This window comes from Penaeus vannamei, chromosome 9 (assembly GCF_042767895.1).
Source record: "Penaeus vannamei isolate JL-2024 chromosome 9, ASM4276789v1, whole genome shotgun sequence".
NCBI classification, from domain to species: Eukaryota; Metazoa; Arthropoda; class Malacostraca; order Decapoda; family Penaeidae; genus Penaeus; species Penaeus vannamei.
The window spans coordinates 16,950,460-16,967,959 of NC_091557.1; the positions used below are offsets into that span (position 1 = coordinate 16,950,460).

General features: G+C 39.5%; 1 protein-coding gene across 2 annotated transcripts in view; it reads left to right on the top strand.

Annotated features, from left to right (window-relative positions):
• Nucleotides 1–17,500, top strand: part of LOC113829609 (phenylalanine--tRNA ligase alpha subunit) — a 49,666-nt gene that overhangs the window by 13,494 nt on the left and 18,672 nt on the right. For both annotated transcript variants that reach the window (XM_070125387.1, XM_070125388.1), the window contains exons 2-10: nucleotides 7,963–8,151; nucleotides 8,343–8,497; nucleotides 8,595–8,736; nucleotides 8,866–9,108; nucleotides 11,386–11,523; nucleotides 11,698–11,847; nucleotides 12,200–12,285; nucleotides 13,225–13,350; nucleotides 13,567–13,668. In XM_070125387.1, the coding sequence (XP_069981488.1) occupies nucleotides 7,963–8,151; nucleotides 8,343–8,497; nucleotides 8,595–8,736; nucleotides 8,866–9,108; nucleotides 11,386–11,523; nucleotides 11,698–11,847; nucleotides 12,200–12,285; nucleotides 13,225–13,350; nucleotides 13,567–13,668 (1,331 nt within the window). The remainder of the gene's footprint in view (nucleotides 1–7,962; nucleotides 8,152–8,342; nucleotides 8,498–8,594; nucleotides 8,737–8,865; nucleotides 9,109–11,385; nucleotides 11,524–11,697; nucleotides 11,848–12,199; nucleotides 12,286–13,224; nucleotides 13,351–13,566; nucleotides 13,669–17,500) is intronic.

A 17,500-nucleotide genomic window follows, 5' to 3' on the forward strand; every position in this document is an offset into this window, starting at 1 on the left:
ATGAAAAAAAAAAAAAAAAAAAAAAATATATATATATATATATATATATATATATATATATATATATATATATATATATATATATATATATATATATATATAAATATATAAAGTCATATTAAAAACACAATCACACATACATTAATTCAAACATCCATTCACAAATTCGTAAAATTTACAAACACACTTCAAACATGTTCCCCTGCAGCATATTGGGGGCCAGCAACCTCTGTTTCTTCCCCTTGCTGCCGTCTGTTGTGGGACGCTACACGGAGGCTGTCATGGTCCTGCGACCGAAGTACCCGAAGGCATTCTTCAGAAGTGCCAACACCCAGTCTGGTCAACAATGAGCCTTTGTACTCAAAATTGTGGTCCAAAGTCATAACCCTGGCAAGAAATATAATCAGGTCAATACTGTGGTACTTGTACTTTGCGACTTTGGCCCACAATTTTGAGTGCAAAGATTCATTGATGTTTTGGTTATGGCCCTTCTGGCACTTCTCTAGCAATGATGTATCCGACAAGTCTGTAGATCTTCTCCACTTCCTTGCGAGCGTCACAGGGAAAAGTGGAAAATATCCCAGGCTCCTGGATTGCTGTGGTCGGGTCCACGCCTCGAGCCACAGCTTGCTGGTATTTACACCATGAGCCTTCACCAGATGGGCAGAAGTCATGGTGGTGGGGAGAGAAAATATGGGCAGAATGGTGGTGAAACACCGAGAGAATGCGAGACTGCATTTCCTATACACCAGCGCGAATACAGGAGTGTGTATTGCGCTGATGTAATAATTGCTCAGCCGATTCCCCTTCCCTTCTGTCAATATTTTTCGAAGAGGATACATCTTTCTCACTTGTCCCCTTCTCCCCGACATGTAGGTCGTTTTCTGGGAGTATGATTTAGCCAGTTTGAGCAAGCGGGCTTTCATCCGCTTGTCAACATGCTTAGCACACATCTCCTTTGTGACAGAATCAAGACCATACACATCTTTGATGGCGTTGTATGTTGCAGCGTCGCCATCAGCCACCATGACTCGATACTCAAAGCCCAGACCGCGAGACCGCGATCCTTGCGATCTGAACTTCCATCCCCCCTGAAGATCCGACATACTCCCCATGAGGACAAACCTCCATGCCACGGGATACAAGCGGGCATATACGGCACTTACCGATTGCTATCATATCGATGATGTAACCAGTATACATTTCGACAATATAAACCATGGCATAGAGGCTTTTAAAGCCACGCTTGGCATACGTGCCATTGTAAGATACCTCAACAGGAAGTATGCCGTCTTCAGGGAACACCCCAAGATCTTCATAATATTGAGTGACTTTATGGTACACAGCGGCCATCGACACATTATAGTGGGCCTCCATCCTTTCGTAGAGAATGTGCACTTGATAGTAGTAAGCGTCTTTGGAAAGGGATGGCAAATGGAGGGCACCACAATAACGGATAAAGCCGCTGTAACCGTCATCATTTAGCAGGGATGCATATACAGCTGCTAAGTTAGGGGCGTAGCATCCGCCTGTCCTCGGGTGTTTGGTGGCCATCAGGTCGCCACATATCTGGCAATGCCACCAATCATACTGGGTAAAACCAGTACCATGGCGGGTGATTGTTAGATTGCCACCACATTTTTTACAGGCCACCACGCCCAGCAGAGCCTGGGAGTGTGCACATTGATATCAAAGACTCTCTACAAAAGACAGGAAACATGCTGTGTAATGCATTCTAAAAAATGTGAGCTCCCCGGTCGTCTACCAGTGCCATCTGTTGACTCGACGCCCAACTAAACATCCGACGTCGTTCAGTGGGGGTGTGCTCACTCGGGTTCATGTTCTTGGTCAGTTCAGACTTATTCAGAGGGGGTTGCGAATAGCTTATTTACTAATAAATTTATATATATATAATTCATATCATATCATGACTTTGTAGTAGCATTTATTTTCTTCATATAATTCTTTTGCCCCTCCCAGCCCGAAACTGCACATTCGGCAATTTGGGGCTGGTTAACAACTATAAATTGGTAGTTTATACATGCACGGCATACATACGGCATATACAACATGCCGTATACAGGACACATTAAACCACGTGGCACAATGAACTTACAGGCCTACAGTCACATAACATTAATGACATATAATGTATATGATTATATTGCCAAACATACATCAATACATAGAAATTGAGTATGATAAATTAAAGAAAATCATTACAATATCTTTATTAGAATAATAACAAAACCTTTACAAATAAATGGCCGAAATACATATTTTTATTTCAATTCTTCGCATTGCGACCACATGATTTTGAGATTAATTTCCTCATTTTATGTTTGATTAGGGGACTGTCCCCTAACCCCCATTCCTAAGAGCTGCCTGGAATGCATCTGCTACACCTTGTATACTCTGGCTAGGAGCTCGAAACAGGCCACCCGTCATTGTCCTGTTAACATTTGAACTTATTTTACTTTTTTTATATTTCTGTTTGTTCCTACTATACAGATCTACCAAGTAATGATCATTGTTCAATCAATATATATGCTGATTTTGGTGATAACTATTATCTAACTCAAAATCAACTTGACAAAGTTTTTTTTTCACTCTATTGATGTTAAATCTATCGTCAGCTTACGTCAATTGTAGCTTAAAGCTTGCACTATATTAAGTAGATTTTCAGCCCCTACTTTTTTAGACGGCATCATGACTTGACACCTTTACCAATCAAAATAATTTCTTGTGATCCAATTTATATCTTGCTTATGTCAATCTGAACATCACATCTTAGGTTATATCTAAAAAAGCATAGGTATTACAAACCTAAAAAAGCATAGGTATTACAAACCTTTCTGTTTCCTTGAAAAAAAGAAAAAAAGAAATATAAGTTATTTATTCTCTTATTTTTGCTTTTTACAAGCAGACCAAGGATAAGACTTTTCCTGGCAATGTTGGAACTGTCAGAACAATTTTCGCGCTTCTATGTAAACAAACAAACGGGTATGAGATGATGTCACGAGATGCTCACTAACACCATCTATTGCGCCGACGCCGCATTACTCACAGGATTTTGCTCGACTTTCCGGTCTTTCGTAGATAGTCTTTGGTTGATATGTAAGTGGCGAAAACCATTTTTTTTTTTTTTTCGGATACCTGCCAGTTGACTTGGTAAAATATCCAATCCTGGAAAGTTAGGGACCACCTGGTAAATCTGGGTTTTGGGTTGAGGGAGACTAGTCATTAATTAAGTAATAATTTATTTGTTGTGATAGTTTGCTTGCCCTCAAACTGTAGTCCTCCCATGTGCACAATGATTGCAGATGCATCAATGCTTCATGGCTGTATGGCATAAAAGGGACCATCCCAAAAAGTGGAAGGGTAAGGGTGGTCAAGTCAATAGATATCATCATCATCATGGGGGCTGACGCCGACGGGGGCGCATAGCCGCATCCACCCTTCACTTCCACCTACGAGGATCCCTCATGGCTAGGCGCCAGGCAGGGACTCGGCCCATCTCTAGTTCTTCACGGCAGGTTTGGTCGATCTGCCCAAGCCATGACTTCCTCGGTCGTCCCAAAGGCCTCCTCCACCCAGGGTTGTCTCTAATAGAGACGACCTGATGGGCAGGATCATCCTGAGGAAAGCGAGCCAGGTGGCCATATAGCCTGAGTTGGCGATCACGGATTGTGCAGATAACAGGGCTTGTGCCGGTCTCACGGTGCAACCGTTGGTTGGACACATGGTCCCGCCAACAGTACCCCATGATCTGGCGCAAGGACCTATTGCAAAAGGCTTCAAGACGAGCTTCCAAGGCACAGGACAATGTCCAGGTTTCGCTACCGTATAGCAAAACTGGCATTATCAGGGCCTTGAAAACCCGAAGCTTGGTCCTTCTGCACAGGTACCGACATCTCCAAATACTCTTGTTGAGAGAGTTCATGACCCCTGCTGCCAGGCCAATCCGCCTGCTGACTTCATGGTCTGACAGCCCAGAGTTATGAACTACACTACCAAGGTATGTAAAGCTCTCTGTGACTTCAATGTCCTCGCCGCAAGCACGTACCGACTGAACAGGTTCTCCTATCAAGTCCCCAAATTCCTGGACCTTGGTCTTGGTCCAGGAGACCTCTAGACCCAGGGGCTTCGCTTCATTGCTAAATGCATCGAGAGCCGCTACTAGGGTTTCCAAAGACTCAGATAGAATGGCAACGTCATCAGCAAAGTCAAGGTCTGTAACCTTGATATTGCCCAGCGTTGCCCCACAATGACTTTGAACAGTAGCTCTGCCCAGTATCCAGTCCAAGCAAGTGTTGAAAAGAGTTGGTGCAAGGACACAGCCTTGCCTCACTCCTGAACTAACAGGAAAGAAGCTCGACAGGCCCCCACCACACTTTACAGCACTTTCAGTACCAGTATACAGGCTTGCTATTAGTCCAATAATCCTTGTTGATATTCCTCTCAGCCTCAGGATCTCCCAAAGTGACTCCCGATGCACCGTATCGAACGCCTTCTTGAGGTCGATGTAGGCTGCGAGCAGCCCACGCCCGAACTCACGACGGCGCTCTACAATGACTCGAAGCGAGAGGATACGGTCTATTGTGGACTTACCAGGAGTGAATCCGGATTGCTCCAGTCTCTGGTGCCTCAGTAGATGGTCTCTGATACGTCTCAGAAGGATGTGGGCGAGAACCTTGCCTGGTACACTGAGCAGTGTGATGCCTCGGTGATTGCTGCAGTCCCAACGGTTCCCCTTCCCCTTCCAGAGAGGGATGACCACACCCCTCAACAGGTCAGGAGTAACGGAACCGGACTGCCAGATGGCAGCCAGGACAGCATGTAACCCCCGTGCCATAGGTTCACCACCAGCCTTTAACAGTTCAGCTGGTATGCCGCAGATACCAGCTGCTTTACCACTCTTCAGCTTGGAAATCGCCCCCCTAAATTCAGTTAGGGATGGAGGGTCCTCACTGATAGGTGGATCCGGCAGCGGGATCTCGACACTACCCGCATCCAAGTTAACTGTTGGTGGGTCCACCTGGTACAGCTGCTCAAAATACTCAGCCCAACGTTCCCGCACCGCAACAGGATCTGAAACGATCTGACCACTTACTGAGCGAACTGCTGTCACCTGTGAAGAGGGCTTGGAGTTCAGCTTTCTCAGCTTTCTCAGGGCTTGGTATGCAGGACGAAGGTCATTTACTAAGAAATGGCCTTCTACCTCCTCTGCAAGACTCCTAATAAACTGTTCCTTGTCCCTTCTTAACAGGGACCGAGTTCTGCGCACATGAGAACGGTGCAATTCCCAATCCCCTGTCAGACGAGCACTGCGAAACGATCAGAGATTGCCTCAGCAAACCCACGGGCACACTCCCCCTCCCTCAGCCTGTCCAAATGAAACACCCTAGGGTGATCATTTGACCGCTGGGGGGTTTTGAAGTGGACCCGGAGGGTAGCCACAACCAATCTATGGTCAGTACCACAGAACTCAGCACTCCTGTACACCCTGCAATTCTGAAGGATCCTCCAACGAGTGCTAACAAGTATGTGGTCGATCTCCTTGGCTGCGTTACCCGCATCACTGTACCATGTCCAGCGATGTGGGTCTGGGCGCTGGTACCAGGAGCCAGAAATTCTCAATTTCTGGGACCTAGCAAAGTCCCGGAAAAGGAGGCTATTCTCGCTACCGGCATCAGCTCCTGAACCATGGGGACCGACAGACATCTCATAGCCAGCTCGATCACAGCCAGATACTGCATTGAAGTCGCCCAGAACAATGCGAATATCTCGTCGAGGACATCTGTCTGCCACAGATGTAAGTTTGGCGTAGAACATCTCTTTCACGTCAAGTTTACAAACATCGGTAGGAGCGTACACAGCAATAAGAGACATGAAGCCAAAAGAAAGCTTCAATCTCAATACCATTATACGCTCATCAACAGGAGTAACCTCTACTACCGAGGGCTGGAGTCTGCTGGAGACGGCAATGGCTACTCCCTGGAGATGGTGGCCATCGCTGCGGCCCGACCAGTAATAGGTGTAGCCACCTACACAGGTCATGCCGCTGCCAGGCCTCCTCACCTCCGAGAGAGCAGCCACCTCAACTCTCAGCCTCCCCAGTTCCCTCGACAGTAGAGGCAACCGATCATCCTGACGCAAAGAACGGACGTTCCAAGCCCCCACCCTAACTTCCCGCCTGAGGTTCAGCCTCTGGCAGTCGCTCCGGGTGGATGCCACCTCTGCCACCCCAACCGACGCTGCCCCATATAAAAGGGGGTGGCGGGCTGCGTGCCCCATCATCCACCTGTGGGGTTCCCGAGGGCTTTCCCCCACAAGCTTCGCTCTGGGCTGGCGGCCACCAGAGCGCAGGCGAGACGGGTAGTCCCCGTTCCCAGCCTGCGCTCCAGCAGTCGCCCTCCCAGCAGGGCCCACAGTCCGCCTCACTTGCTGGGTGGGAGGGGCTTTTCCCCTCCTCCCAGCCTTTCCATTTATAAGGTTCACTGCCGATTGGTTTATATCTGGGGGGAGGAGGACTGGCAAGGCCCACCTCCCCCGAGCCTCCCATTAACCCCAGGGGGCTAGGGGGCAGGAGTTGGTATAGATATTGATATAAGAAATTACAGTCTTCACTAGTTTTTCTCCAAACTTGGATACTTTATATATTTCAGGATACTGCATTTTATGGTACTAATTATGTGGGGGTGGTCCCACTTTTTTTCTGCATAAACCTCTTATGTACTGCACTTGTCCTGCAGCATTGCATATTTTAGGGTGAAGAAAATGGAGAAAAGGATGTTGATAGATTTTAATTTTCATATATTTTTCATAGATATATATACAGATGTGTAAAAAAGACTGATTCAATGGTAGCACGGCTCAGTGTTAGGCTTTTGTTATACTGCCTAGTTTTTCTTTGTAGGGCTTTATATTTCCATGGGTGATTCTACATATGCATAAGATTCTGGAACTGGCTATAATTTATTTCTGACCTACCAAATAAATATATTGACAGGATAGATCTGTATTCAACTGTATTGTTAGTATATGTCACACAATACAAATGTATATCTCATACTGATACTGACATATCTTCACCATACAAGAACCAGCTTGGAACTGCTTCTTATAATCAAACTGTATGATACTCCAAACAGTAAACAATATGAAAGGCCTTTGGATCCCAAGCTGCATTTATTCTTGACACTGCCTGTATGAACAGTATTAAAAACACAAAAAAAGGTCCTGAAAACTTTTACCCTGAATTTTTTACCCTTTCTGCATTTCAGAAAGTCTGTAAAAAAAATAATGAAATAAAGTAAATGAATAGATAAATAGATACTCAGAGGAGGCGCAACCAAGTATTGCATGGATACTTGATACTAAAATATGATTAGACCTTATCTGGCATGAGTGTGTTAAGATAAAGTTTCTTGAAAACAGTACTTATACATTTGCTGTCAAAGTTTTAGTCCGAAAGGGAGGTTTTTGACATGTACACTTATGTTTTACATCAGCAGCAACAAACTCACTCACTATTAGGTATTTGTTATTATTATTATTATTCATAGGCTAGTAGTCAGATTGACTTCAGTCATTGCAGGTAATAACCTATTTTGATATTTTTCTTTTCCTCAGTATATTTCATTATGATTTAGGTAAAGTAAAAAAAAAAAAAAAAAAAATGGGGAAAAATATGAAAGATACATGGATCTGAAAATGAAATTGTGGTCAAAATAACCACTCAAGTCTTAGTATTAATCCCTGATATTTCAAAGGCCTTGATTTACTTTTTTTTTTTCCCCAAGTCCTAAAAATTTGTGATTGACAGAACCTAATGGTGCTGTTTGCTTGAAATGTGTTAGGAATCCTATCATTTGCAAGAGACTAATGAGTGCCTTGTTTCCCCTTTCCTGCTTAATTGTTTACTAATATGGATTTCTAATTGAAGTTCAACTATTACAGGTTGTAGCTGTGAAGCAGACTACTCAAAAGACTTGGGAATGTACAGAAGAGGGATCTTCTCTGGCAACTAATGGTTCTCATGAAGCAAGACTGTTTAATTCTCTAACATCGGAAGGATGTCCTATTGCAGATATCAAAGTAAATTTTCCAAATGCAAATATTGCATTAGGGGCAGCAATGAAAAATAAGGTAAGACAAGGATATACACTCAACATGTATAATTCAGTTCTCTTTTGTCAAATAATGTAGTTAATCTGTTTTACAATGTGAATGCTTAAGACAGCAGACACATTTGTTGTTAAAGTATTTGCTTGTTTTAATTACCAACAGGGCATGTTCCTGCTGTCATGGTCTCACATTTCACCTTTTCATTTATACAGTGGGTGAAGAAAGAAGGAGAAAAGATAGTACCTGTGGTTTCCAGTATAAACGATGAAGTTCAAATACATCTCCAGGCTATTATGTCTGGATCGGCTGATAATGTTCCAGATAAAATAAAGGTTGACTACAAAAAGAGAAAACTTATTAAAGAAGTGTAAGAGAAATTCTTTCTTGTTCCTTCTTTAATGATACTGGTAAATATATAAAATAGTTTTGGTTATGGTTTTTAATGCTCTTTGCTTTTCCCACAGTGATCTTACAGTATTTGAGGTCACCAAGGGTAGTGACTTCACCACTTCTGTGTCTAAGCAGGAAGCTGAACTCACTAAGGATATGATAGAGAGTGGACAATGGAAGAGCAAATCATTCAAGCCTTTCAACTTCAAAGCAAAGGTAATTATTTTTTTTTTTTTGTAGTAAGGAAGACATATCCCTTTTGTGTGTGTGTGTGTGTTTAATATGTAGTAAAAGGTTTTCTCAAAAGACAAAAAAATAGAGTAATTTGTGTTTTGAATTCCCCAGGGCCGTCTTGAACAGCGCTCTGGACACTTACATCCCCTGATGCAACTAAGATCCGAATTCCGACAAATTTTCTTAGAAATGGGTTTCACCGAGATGCCCACAAACAATTTTGTTGAGAGCGCCTTTTGGAATTTCGATGCCCTCTTCCAGCCCCAGCAACACCCTGCAAGGGATGCTCATGACACATTTTATGTGGCTGAACCTGAAAAGACCCTAAGTGTTCCTGAAGACTACTTGCAAAGGGTAAGGATGAAAGTATTTCAGTGTTTCATTTTTATGATTATCTATAATATTTTAGGATGCATAACGCGCTCCTTTCCTTGATTTGAAGGTCAGGGGTATTTAAATGGCATTGCGCTGCCACACTCCTTTTTGCTTCATGCTTTGTTTTTCTTGTATTTTCAGCGTTTTTACAGCTGTTTTTGTGAATTAATTTGGTATAACTCTGCTGTACGATAGTTTAGGTTGTGTTCAGCAGGCAGACAGCAGCAGCAAGAACGGGAGAACAGTGCTAAATGACGGAGCCAGCAACCTTGACATCTGAAAGTATACTTTTCAGAGAACACTCCCACCTAACCTAACCTAACATTGACATAAAGATGACCTAAAATTACCTGAACAAGGCCTGACCCTCTACCACAGGACTCCTATTAAAGGCCAAGGGATTGTCTAAGTAGATATTCACATTTGGTAATCATTGGTATGACCTTTATGGTGTAATGAAGATGAATGACAAAAACTGCTATTTTCTCAAAATCACATTTTCATGCATCAAAGAAAGTATAACTTTGTGTGTAATTACACAATTTTGATCATTCTTATTGTAAAATGATCGTCCAGTTTGTATCTACTAACAGTAGCTAAGTCATACATTATTTCTATCAATGGCAATTTTCTGACAAAAAAAAAAAAACTTTTTTGCAAGGTAACTGAAACATTGTCGCTTCAGATAGATATACATAAATGCTCCAGTTGGTACTCCCATTTATTGACTAACTCTGGTCAGAAGGAAACTGCAGTACTATTCACTATAAGGAAGCCATTACATAATTTCGAATTCTGTCATCTCGCTCTTTTTTTCTAGCACAAAAAATTATGCAGTTTTTTAAAATCAAATTTCTATTAGTTAAGCATCACATATCCATGCACATTTTGTAAAAATTTTATTGACCTAGCTAAAAAACTAAAAGTGAGGAGGACCGGATAACGAATTTCGGGACCGTAACGACAACTCTTTCCCTTAACCCAATCGTGCCGGGTGTCACATATATGAGACACCCGAAAAAATAAACATTGCTGGGCATCCCGCCAGTGTGACGCTGTATCTAGGCTGTGCTCCGATGCAGCAGCGGTATGCGGCCGGTGGGCGGATAAACTCGGAGGAAACTCCGCCCGCCGATTTTGTAGCCGCCCGGAATTTTTTTATTTTGGCTACCAAATGTACCCGGCGTGAGTGGGTATAGGGGGTTTATTCCTAACCCGTCAGTTCTGGTTGCATCATGGCAATCACTGGCTCCTCTGCCAGGTGTGCGACGCATAGGCTGGGCGCACAAATGTGTGATGACAAGAAGCTGTACCTCCCCTTTGCAGAGTTATTTTTTATAGACTTTTTAGTTTTGCCTTTTTCCAATGTATATGTCTTTTGATTTCCTTTATTGAGATGGTAATACAGAGATATCATGGCACAGACTCCATCTCTCTTTATGTAGTAAATATCCCAGTGCATGAAAAAAAGAAGAAATATTTGACATCTTGTTATTTGTCTTCATCTTCTTTTTTGTAATATTCAGTGTAATACAACCTGTGTTGCTGATCATGGTGGCCAGGAATACAATGCCGAACATGGAAATGGTGTTGGACCTAGAGCCAGCGCTCTTTCAGTCATGGCTCCTGAACTTTACATTCCATGGGAATGATGCAAAAGCCCCCTCTAAATGCCAAAGGACTCTAATCACCTTCCAAGAGGATTGCGCATGTGTGGCAAATCTTTTCCATCACCCTGGCCATCTCTCACGACAGCATGTTCACGTCTCAACACTCAATTTTTTAATGATGATGATGGTCATGTCATCTGGATTGAAGGGGTTAATAGAGCAGTGGTACATATTTTATAACCCACCGTCATTGGGGAAATGTATCCACTGTAGTTTTATTTTGTGAAATGCTTTGCAAGTGCTTATTTTAATAATGCTATCAATATCAGTGCTGTCATTTTGATTGTAGGCATTCCAATTATAGTGTTATTGCCATCACAAACAACAATATAAAATACCAGAAATTATTTTTGAAAATCAAAGAAAGGGTAAACAGGTGAGGCAGTTAGTTTTTAGAGTTGCCTCATTGGTAACTTTGTACTTGTGCAGCCATCTATATGAAAAAAACAGTTAATTACTCAAACTCATGTTGGGCATGGTAAGTACATACATGCCGTTCCCAGCAGTATCGAGATAGATTTTATGCAGCAGTGCTAACCATCAATATTGAAGAAAATCATATCTTACTAACCTTTAATATTTGCAGGTTAAGAAGACTCATAGTACAGGTGGTTATGGTTCACTTGGCTATCAGTATGAGTGGAGTAGAGATGAGGCTCACAAGAATCTGCTTCGTACTCATACAACTGCTGTCAGTGCTCGCATGCTGTATAAGCTAGCTCAGGTATGTAGCAGAAAGATGAATGTTCATTATGATCTTTTTCTTGTAGATATATTTCTTTTACTAGATAAATTATTGTACCGATAGAGACTGTCTATAAAGATATATAGTATTAATACAAAATAATTCTTGCTTGTCTATCTCAGAATATATATTAATTAGACTTGCAAATTACAGGAAGGGTTCCGGCCTGTCAAGTATTTCTCCATTGATCGAGTCTTCCGAAATGAGACCTTAGATGCAACACATCTTGCTGAATTCCAACAGATTGAGGGAGTTGTTGCTGATTATAATCTTAGTGTCAAGCATCTCATGGGAATTATCAAGGTAAATTTGACACAACCTGACTGGCTCATTTCCCTTTCTTTCTCTCCCTCTTTCCTTACCCCTCCATCCCCACCAACTTGGCCCCCCCCCCCCTTCTCTCTCTCTCTTTCCTTCTTTCTCATTTACACTCTTTCTCCCTCTCTTCGCTCTCCTTCCACTGACGTGTTGTATAATTTTGGTTGTGATATAATCTTTTGTATGTAATTAATGCTCTTCATACTAATAAAGCAAAAATTTAGTAATCATTATTATGTAATAAGTAAAGAATAGTACTTTGTATGGATTTATTGGCAATATTGTGCGGTTGTAAAAAATGAGAATGATTGTCTATTGCTCTATATTTGTATTTTAGGGATTCTTTGAGAAGATTGGAATCACAAAGTTGCGTTTCAAGCCTGCCTATAACCCATATACAGAGCCATCTATGGAGATCTTCAGGTAAGATGGTGCACCTGCTGGGAATTTTTCTTGTTTTTAAAATTCATACAGAGGGGACCATATTCCATTTTATATTGAAACCTTATCAGCACCCAATAATGGGTGCTGATAAGGAAAGTATTTCAGAAATCTGTTCATTATTCGTTTCCAGTTACAGTAACCTTTATTATTAATTTCCTTTTATCATGTGCTTGGTATGTATTTGTATACAGTTGCCATTATCATTCTTGAGGATTACATCCTTAAATTTCTTGTAAATATTTGAATATCCAAATTGAATGGAGTGGATGATAGCACTGTAAGGTTAGCCTCTGAGAATGGTTGAATAGTTACATCATTCCTAAGACTATTTTATGTGGTTAAATCATAAAAAACTTCCTTTTTACAAAAAAGGTAAAAAATAGACAATTACATCATAACAATTTTCAGGTTAATGCATTGACACTAGGTGGCAATTATTCTTGCCTTGACGTAGCCTTGCCTGTCAAAGTAGGCATAAAGGCTTTTTAGTCTCTTACTGAAATATTAAGTGTACTGCTGCTAAAATCATAGAAATTTGGGAAAAATGTTTGTTTCCCTAGCTCCTAATTTTACATAGTAACACTGTGCATGGTTCAGTTTAGAGTGGGTAAAAGCCATCATCATAGGGGTTACTGAAACCAAGTATAATGGAACTTACAGTATATGCATGAAAGTATTTAAAAGTGAAAATCAGTGATGCACAAATAGGATGTTAACTGACATTAGAAACATCTATATTCATAGTACAACTTAGCAAGTGCCATATTAATTTCAGCTGTCTTCAAGCATGTCTTACAAATGATTGGATTCACAATTGTTTTGTCACAAATGTTGAGGGCCAACTGTATATCTCAATGTATTTTGATCATTTCTACCTCTCTTCTCAAATAGTCATGTTTTTATCTTTTTTCTCTTTAGTTACCATGAAGGCCTAAAGAAGTGGGTGGAAATAGGTAACTCAGGCATGTTCCGACCAGAGATGCTTCGACCAATGGGAGTTCCAGAGAATGTTTCTGTTGCTGCTTGGGGACTATCTCTAGAAAGGCAAGTCAATTACTTTTCTCTGAAAGCACTAAATTATTGTTTTAATTTCACTTGATAACAAACATTCTCTTAGATATTAACCATGTTTATTATATGGTTAAAACTTTTTCCTTTTCTTTTCTAAACTTTTTTTTTTTTTTTTCTTGTTTCTTTCTTCATTTAGGTATTTTGAAGGTTGTTTCCCCGGTATAGCTTGTTTTTTTTTTCTATTTACAGACCAGCAATGATTATGTATGGAATCAACAATATCCGCGAGTTGGTTGGTTCCCGAGTGAAAATGGAGCTCATCCTTGATAATCCAGTCTGCACAATTGACAAGTAGGCCTTATCAGCTTTTTTCCCCACTTTTTCTGTTATTCATGTACATTATTTTGATTTACCTTGTGCATAAGCATGTATTATTTAAATGTTATCAGCTTAGAAACTGGTCTTGCATGATTGGTTTTGGTGTAAGAATATGAAAATATTCAGAAAAGCCCCTCTGTTCTGTCAGGGTTTAGCATAAAATGCTATACTGCATTCAGTCTCATGAAGGAAAAAACTGACAGCTCACTCCTGACTCTGGAGTACTCAAATTCACTAAGTCGCATTTGAGAAAAATAATGGAATGGAGTTGAAGGTAGCAAATTAAGTATACAAAATCTGGCCATTACTTGAATGGTGACTTTAACATGTATGGATTATAGGCTCACACAATTACTCGTGTATGGTGTCAAGAGTCCTTGCCTTCCATTTGTAATGTTATCTTTCTGCATCTGCATTTTTTTTATTTTCTGCTGTTTTCCATTTGATATGCTGTATCAGTTTGGTAATGAAGTGTTTTTACCTACACAAACTCCAAATAAAATTTTTCATTGACTGCATATTCCCATGTCCGTGACCCACTGTCAATTTTTTTCATGATGTGATGTTTACATCACCTAGATCCAACAGTTTGTGTCAGACAATTAGAATGAAAGAATGAGTTGGTGATTTACAGTACTCCAGTGCTTTTAGTGAGTTGCAATTTTTATCTATCCTGAGATTGTACTGTAGTAGCTTAGTGAGTACCTCCATTTGGTAAAGTTTTTGAATTTCATACTAGATGTACTCAACATCTATATATTTGAAGAAAAAAATCAGGGAATTAGAATGGTAGGCATACACTACTTTTTCCACAATATTTTGCAGATATTGGTGTTGTTTTATTTCTGCATCCTAGGTAATGATAAAAAGGCTTTTCTTATTGATTTGGGTTGCTGTATAGTGCATACCTTAGAAGGAGTATCATTTGCTTAAAATCCTGGTCTTGGGTATTGTACTTTTGGGCTCGGCTTCGAAATAGTAGTATCAAACGCTAATGATGTCCACAATGGTGGATGCACAATGATGCTTTTACAAAAAGTTTAAACTGTTGTGGAACTAAGAATTCCCAAATGAAATCTTCTGGATACTAAGATCAGGAAGCCCAGAAACCATATATCTTTTATTCTCCAGTGATAAGGCCTTAAATTATTATTTTTATGTAAGTTTAAAAAGTGAGAAACTGTAGAGCTGAGAAAATATTCCTTTAGCCTAAATGATAGATATTATAAGCCCTTGCAGATTTTGTGAAACATATCTGTCTTTTTGAATACCTAGTATTTTAGATTTTAATTGGCTAATAAATCATAGATTGTTCCCTTCAGTGCCTTGTATTTCCAGTCTGCTTCTAACACCATGTGAAAATAGATTCTATTGATATAATAAAGTAAATTTTCTTTTTCTTTTGACTCACTTATTTTGAAAAGAATACCAGTCAACATCATTTAGTCATAGTTTTATTTTCCAGAATGGTATTATTCGTACCTGATTTGAGCAGGTTTCATGGTTTCATGCAATGTATTTGATAACACAGGGAACATGTTTTATATAGAAAATTATTTCATGAGTGCAGAATTGCTTTAAGATAGAAACAGAAATGTCATTGCTGTACTTCTCTTCAAGCTTATCAAGCAATCCTTCATTTATTTGTGTTGGTTATGTATTAGGAAATGTATTTCCATTACTATACATAAATTTGCACCATCACTGCAGTCTCATAATTAGAAGTGTTGTACTGCAAGGACTATGATACTAGAAATACTAGTTTGTAAACTATATATTAGTTTAGTATACTAGTATACTATATACTAGTTTAGTATACTAGTATACTATATAGCAGTGTTGTCCAAATATTTTTGCCTAATGTACCCTTTATTACCTTCTTGTACTGTCACAACCCCCCCCCTCCCCAATTATTAAAAGACTGCATTGCAGGAATGTTGGTCAATAAATCCAAATTGAATACACAAATGAAAAAGATGATTTATAGAACGTGTGTGTGTGTATGTGTGTGTGTATGTGTGAGGGCGTGCGTGTGTGTGTGTGTTTTCGTTGTTCACATACCCTTATAATCTATGTTGCAGACCTCAGTTTGGACAACACTGCTATATAGTATAGCATATTAGTATACTATATATTAGTATAATGTATTAGTATGGTATAGATGCTAGATACTAGTATGATACCTGTAACACAAAATTCAAAGACCTAATTCATACATGCAAAACAATGTTACCCTTAGTACGGTTATCAATGAATTGTTATATTAGAAATGTTTGAAATGAGACCAAAAATCAAAGTAAGAAAAATGCATAATAAGAATTAAACAAATTTTGCAAGACACTTGTGCAAAAAAGTAAGAGCTTGAAGCAGACTGTGTGTAATAAGAGTGGCTTATGATAAGACTTCCGAAGGAAGATACGAAGTGCAGAAAGGATGGAATGCTGTTGATATTTATGCTTTGAATGTGATCTCCATATTGTTTGTTGTGCCTTTTTTGTACTCCATAGATACAACTTATTTTCATATGTGCTGTTCTACATTTGGAGAGTGGGGTATTTAGAAACACTATTTGGCAGGGTTCTTAAAATCTTTTTGAAATGAGATTTAATGTAAATAAGACTACTTTGAGTAATATATGATTGCAAGAAGATATTTTATCAGTGTTGTTCTGAGAATATTTGTGAAGTCATTTGAGACTGACTAAGGCAGGCAAGTATGTTTTACATTTATGCCCTCAAGTTTGTTTTTTATTGGGGCGGGGGAAAAAAAATTGACAGTTTTTTTTTTTTTCCCCTTTTAAGTTCTAGCATGCAAATAATATTAGATCATAAAGCTAAGTACCATTACATGAAGTATTCATCATGTAATTTTCCCCCTTTTTTTTTTAATTTATTTTCATACAACAAAACAAAATTGCTTAGCTTGGATCTTGGAACTAAGAAGGCATATTGTATGAAAATTTGTTTTTTTGTTCTAAGTTGTATTTTGCTTTGTTTTATTGTTACTAAAATGCTATTGTTTTCTGTTATGGCCATAAAATGTGAAATTGTGTGAGAATAAAACAAAAAAGTATGTAAACATAGATTAAAGATAATAAATGTATGTTGGTTTCTTGTGATTTTTATTCCAGTATTTACGTATTTTGATAAAGAAAACACTCACCGTTTTTCTTTTTTTTTTTTTCCATCAAACCATACTAAAGGCAGTCCCAGTATAATATTTTCTGTGTAGGAAAGTATACACACATGCATGTAGATGACTCCACTTCCACTGTCATTTTCATTTTCTTCATCATGAAGTGTATGTTAATTAGACCTGCAAGGTTTGGCATATACAGCTGTTGCCTCAGTAACTTTTTTTTAACCCTCATACAACATATGATAATTTTCATTGGAAGTTGCACTGTATATCTGGCTTTGCCACAGAGACCTCTCCCCAACCTTGCTACCTACCAAATACTGGCATACCACAATGGGTCATATCCACAAATTTATAAGACATTTAACATAGACTTCTCACGAATTTGACTGCAAAACAAGTACTAGCACACCACAGTTCGTCATAGTATACAAAATTGTGAAAAATTCCTAAACAGCAAATTACCTTGGAATGATAATGCATCACCTATTAGAATGTGACGTGGTTTATAGGAAAGCTTTGGTAAATAACTAAGTGTGGTGTGCTGTTTCCTTGTACAGAACCAAACTGGTGTAGAAGCAGCATTGCTTATGGAAAAGGGTTAAGAAAGATCCAAAGTATTTTGTTGTCATAAATGGAAGTAGGAAAATTGAATAATAGACTGATT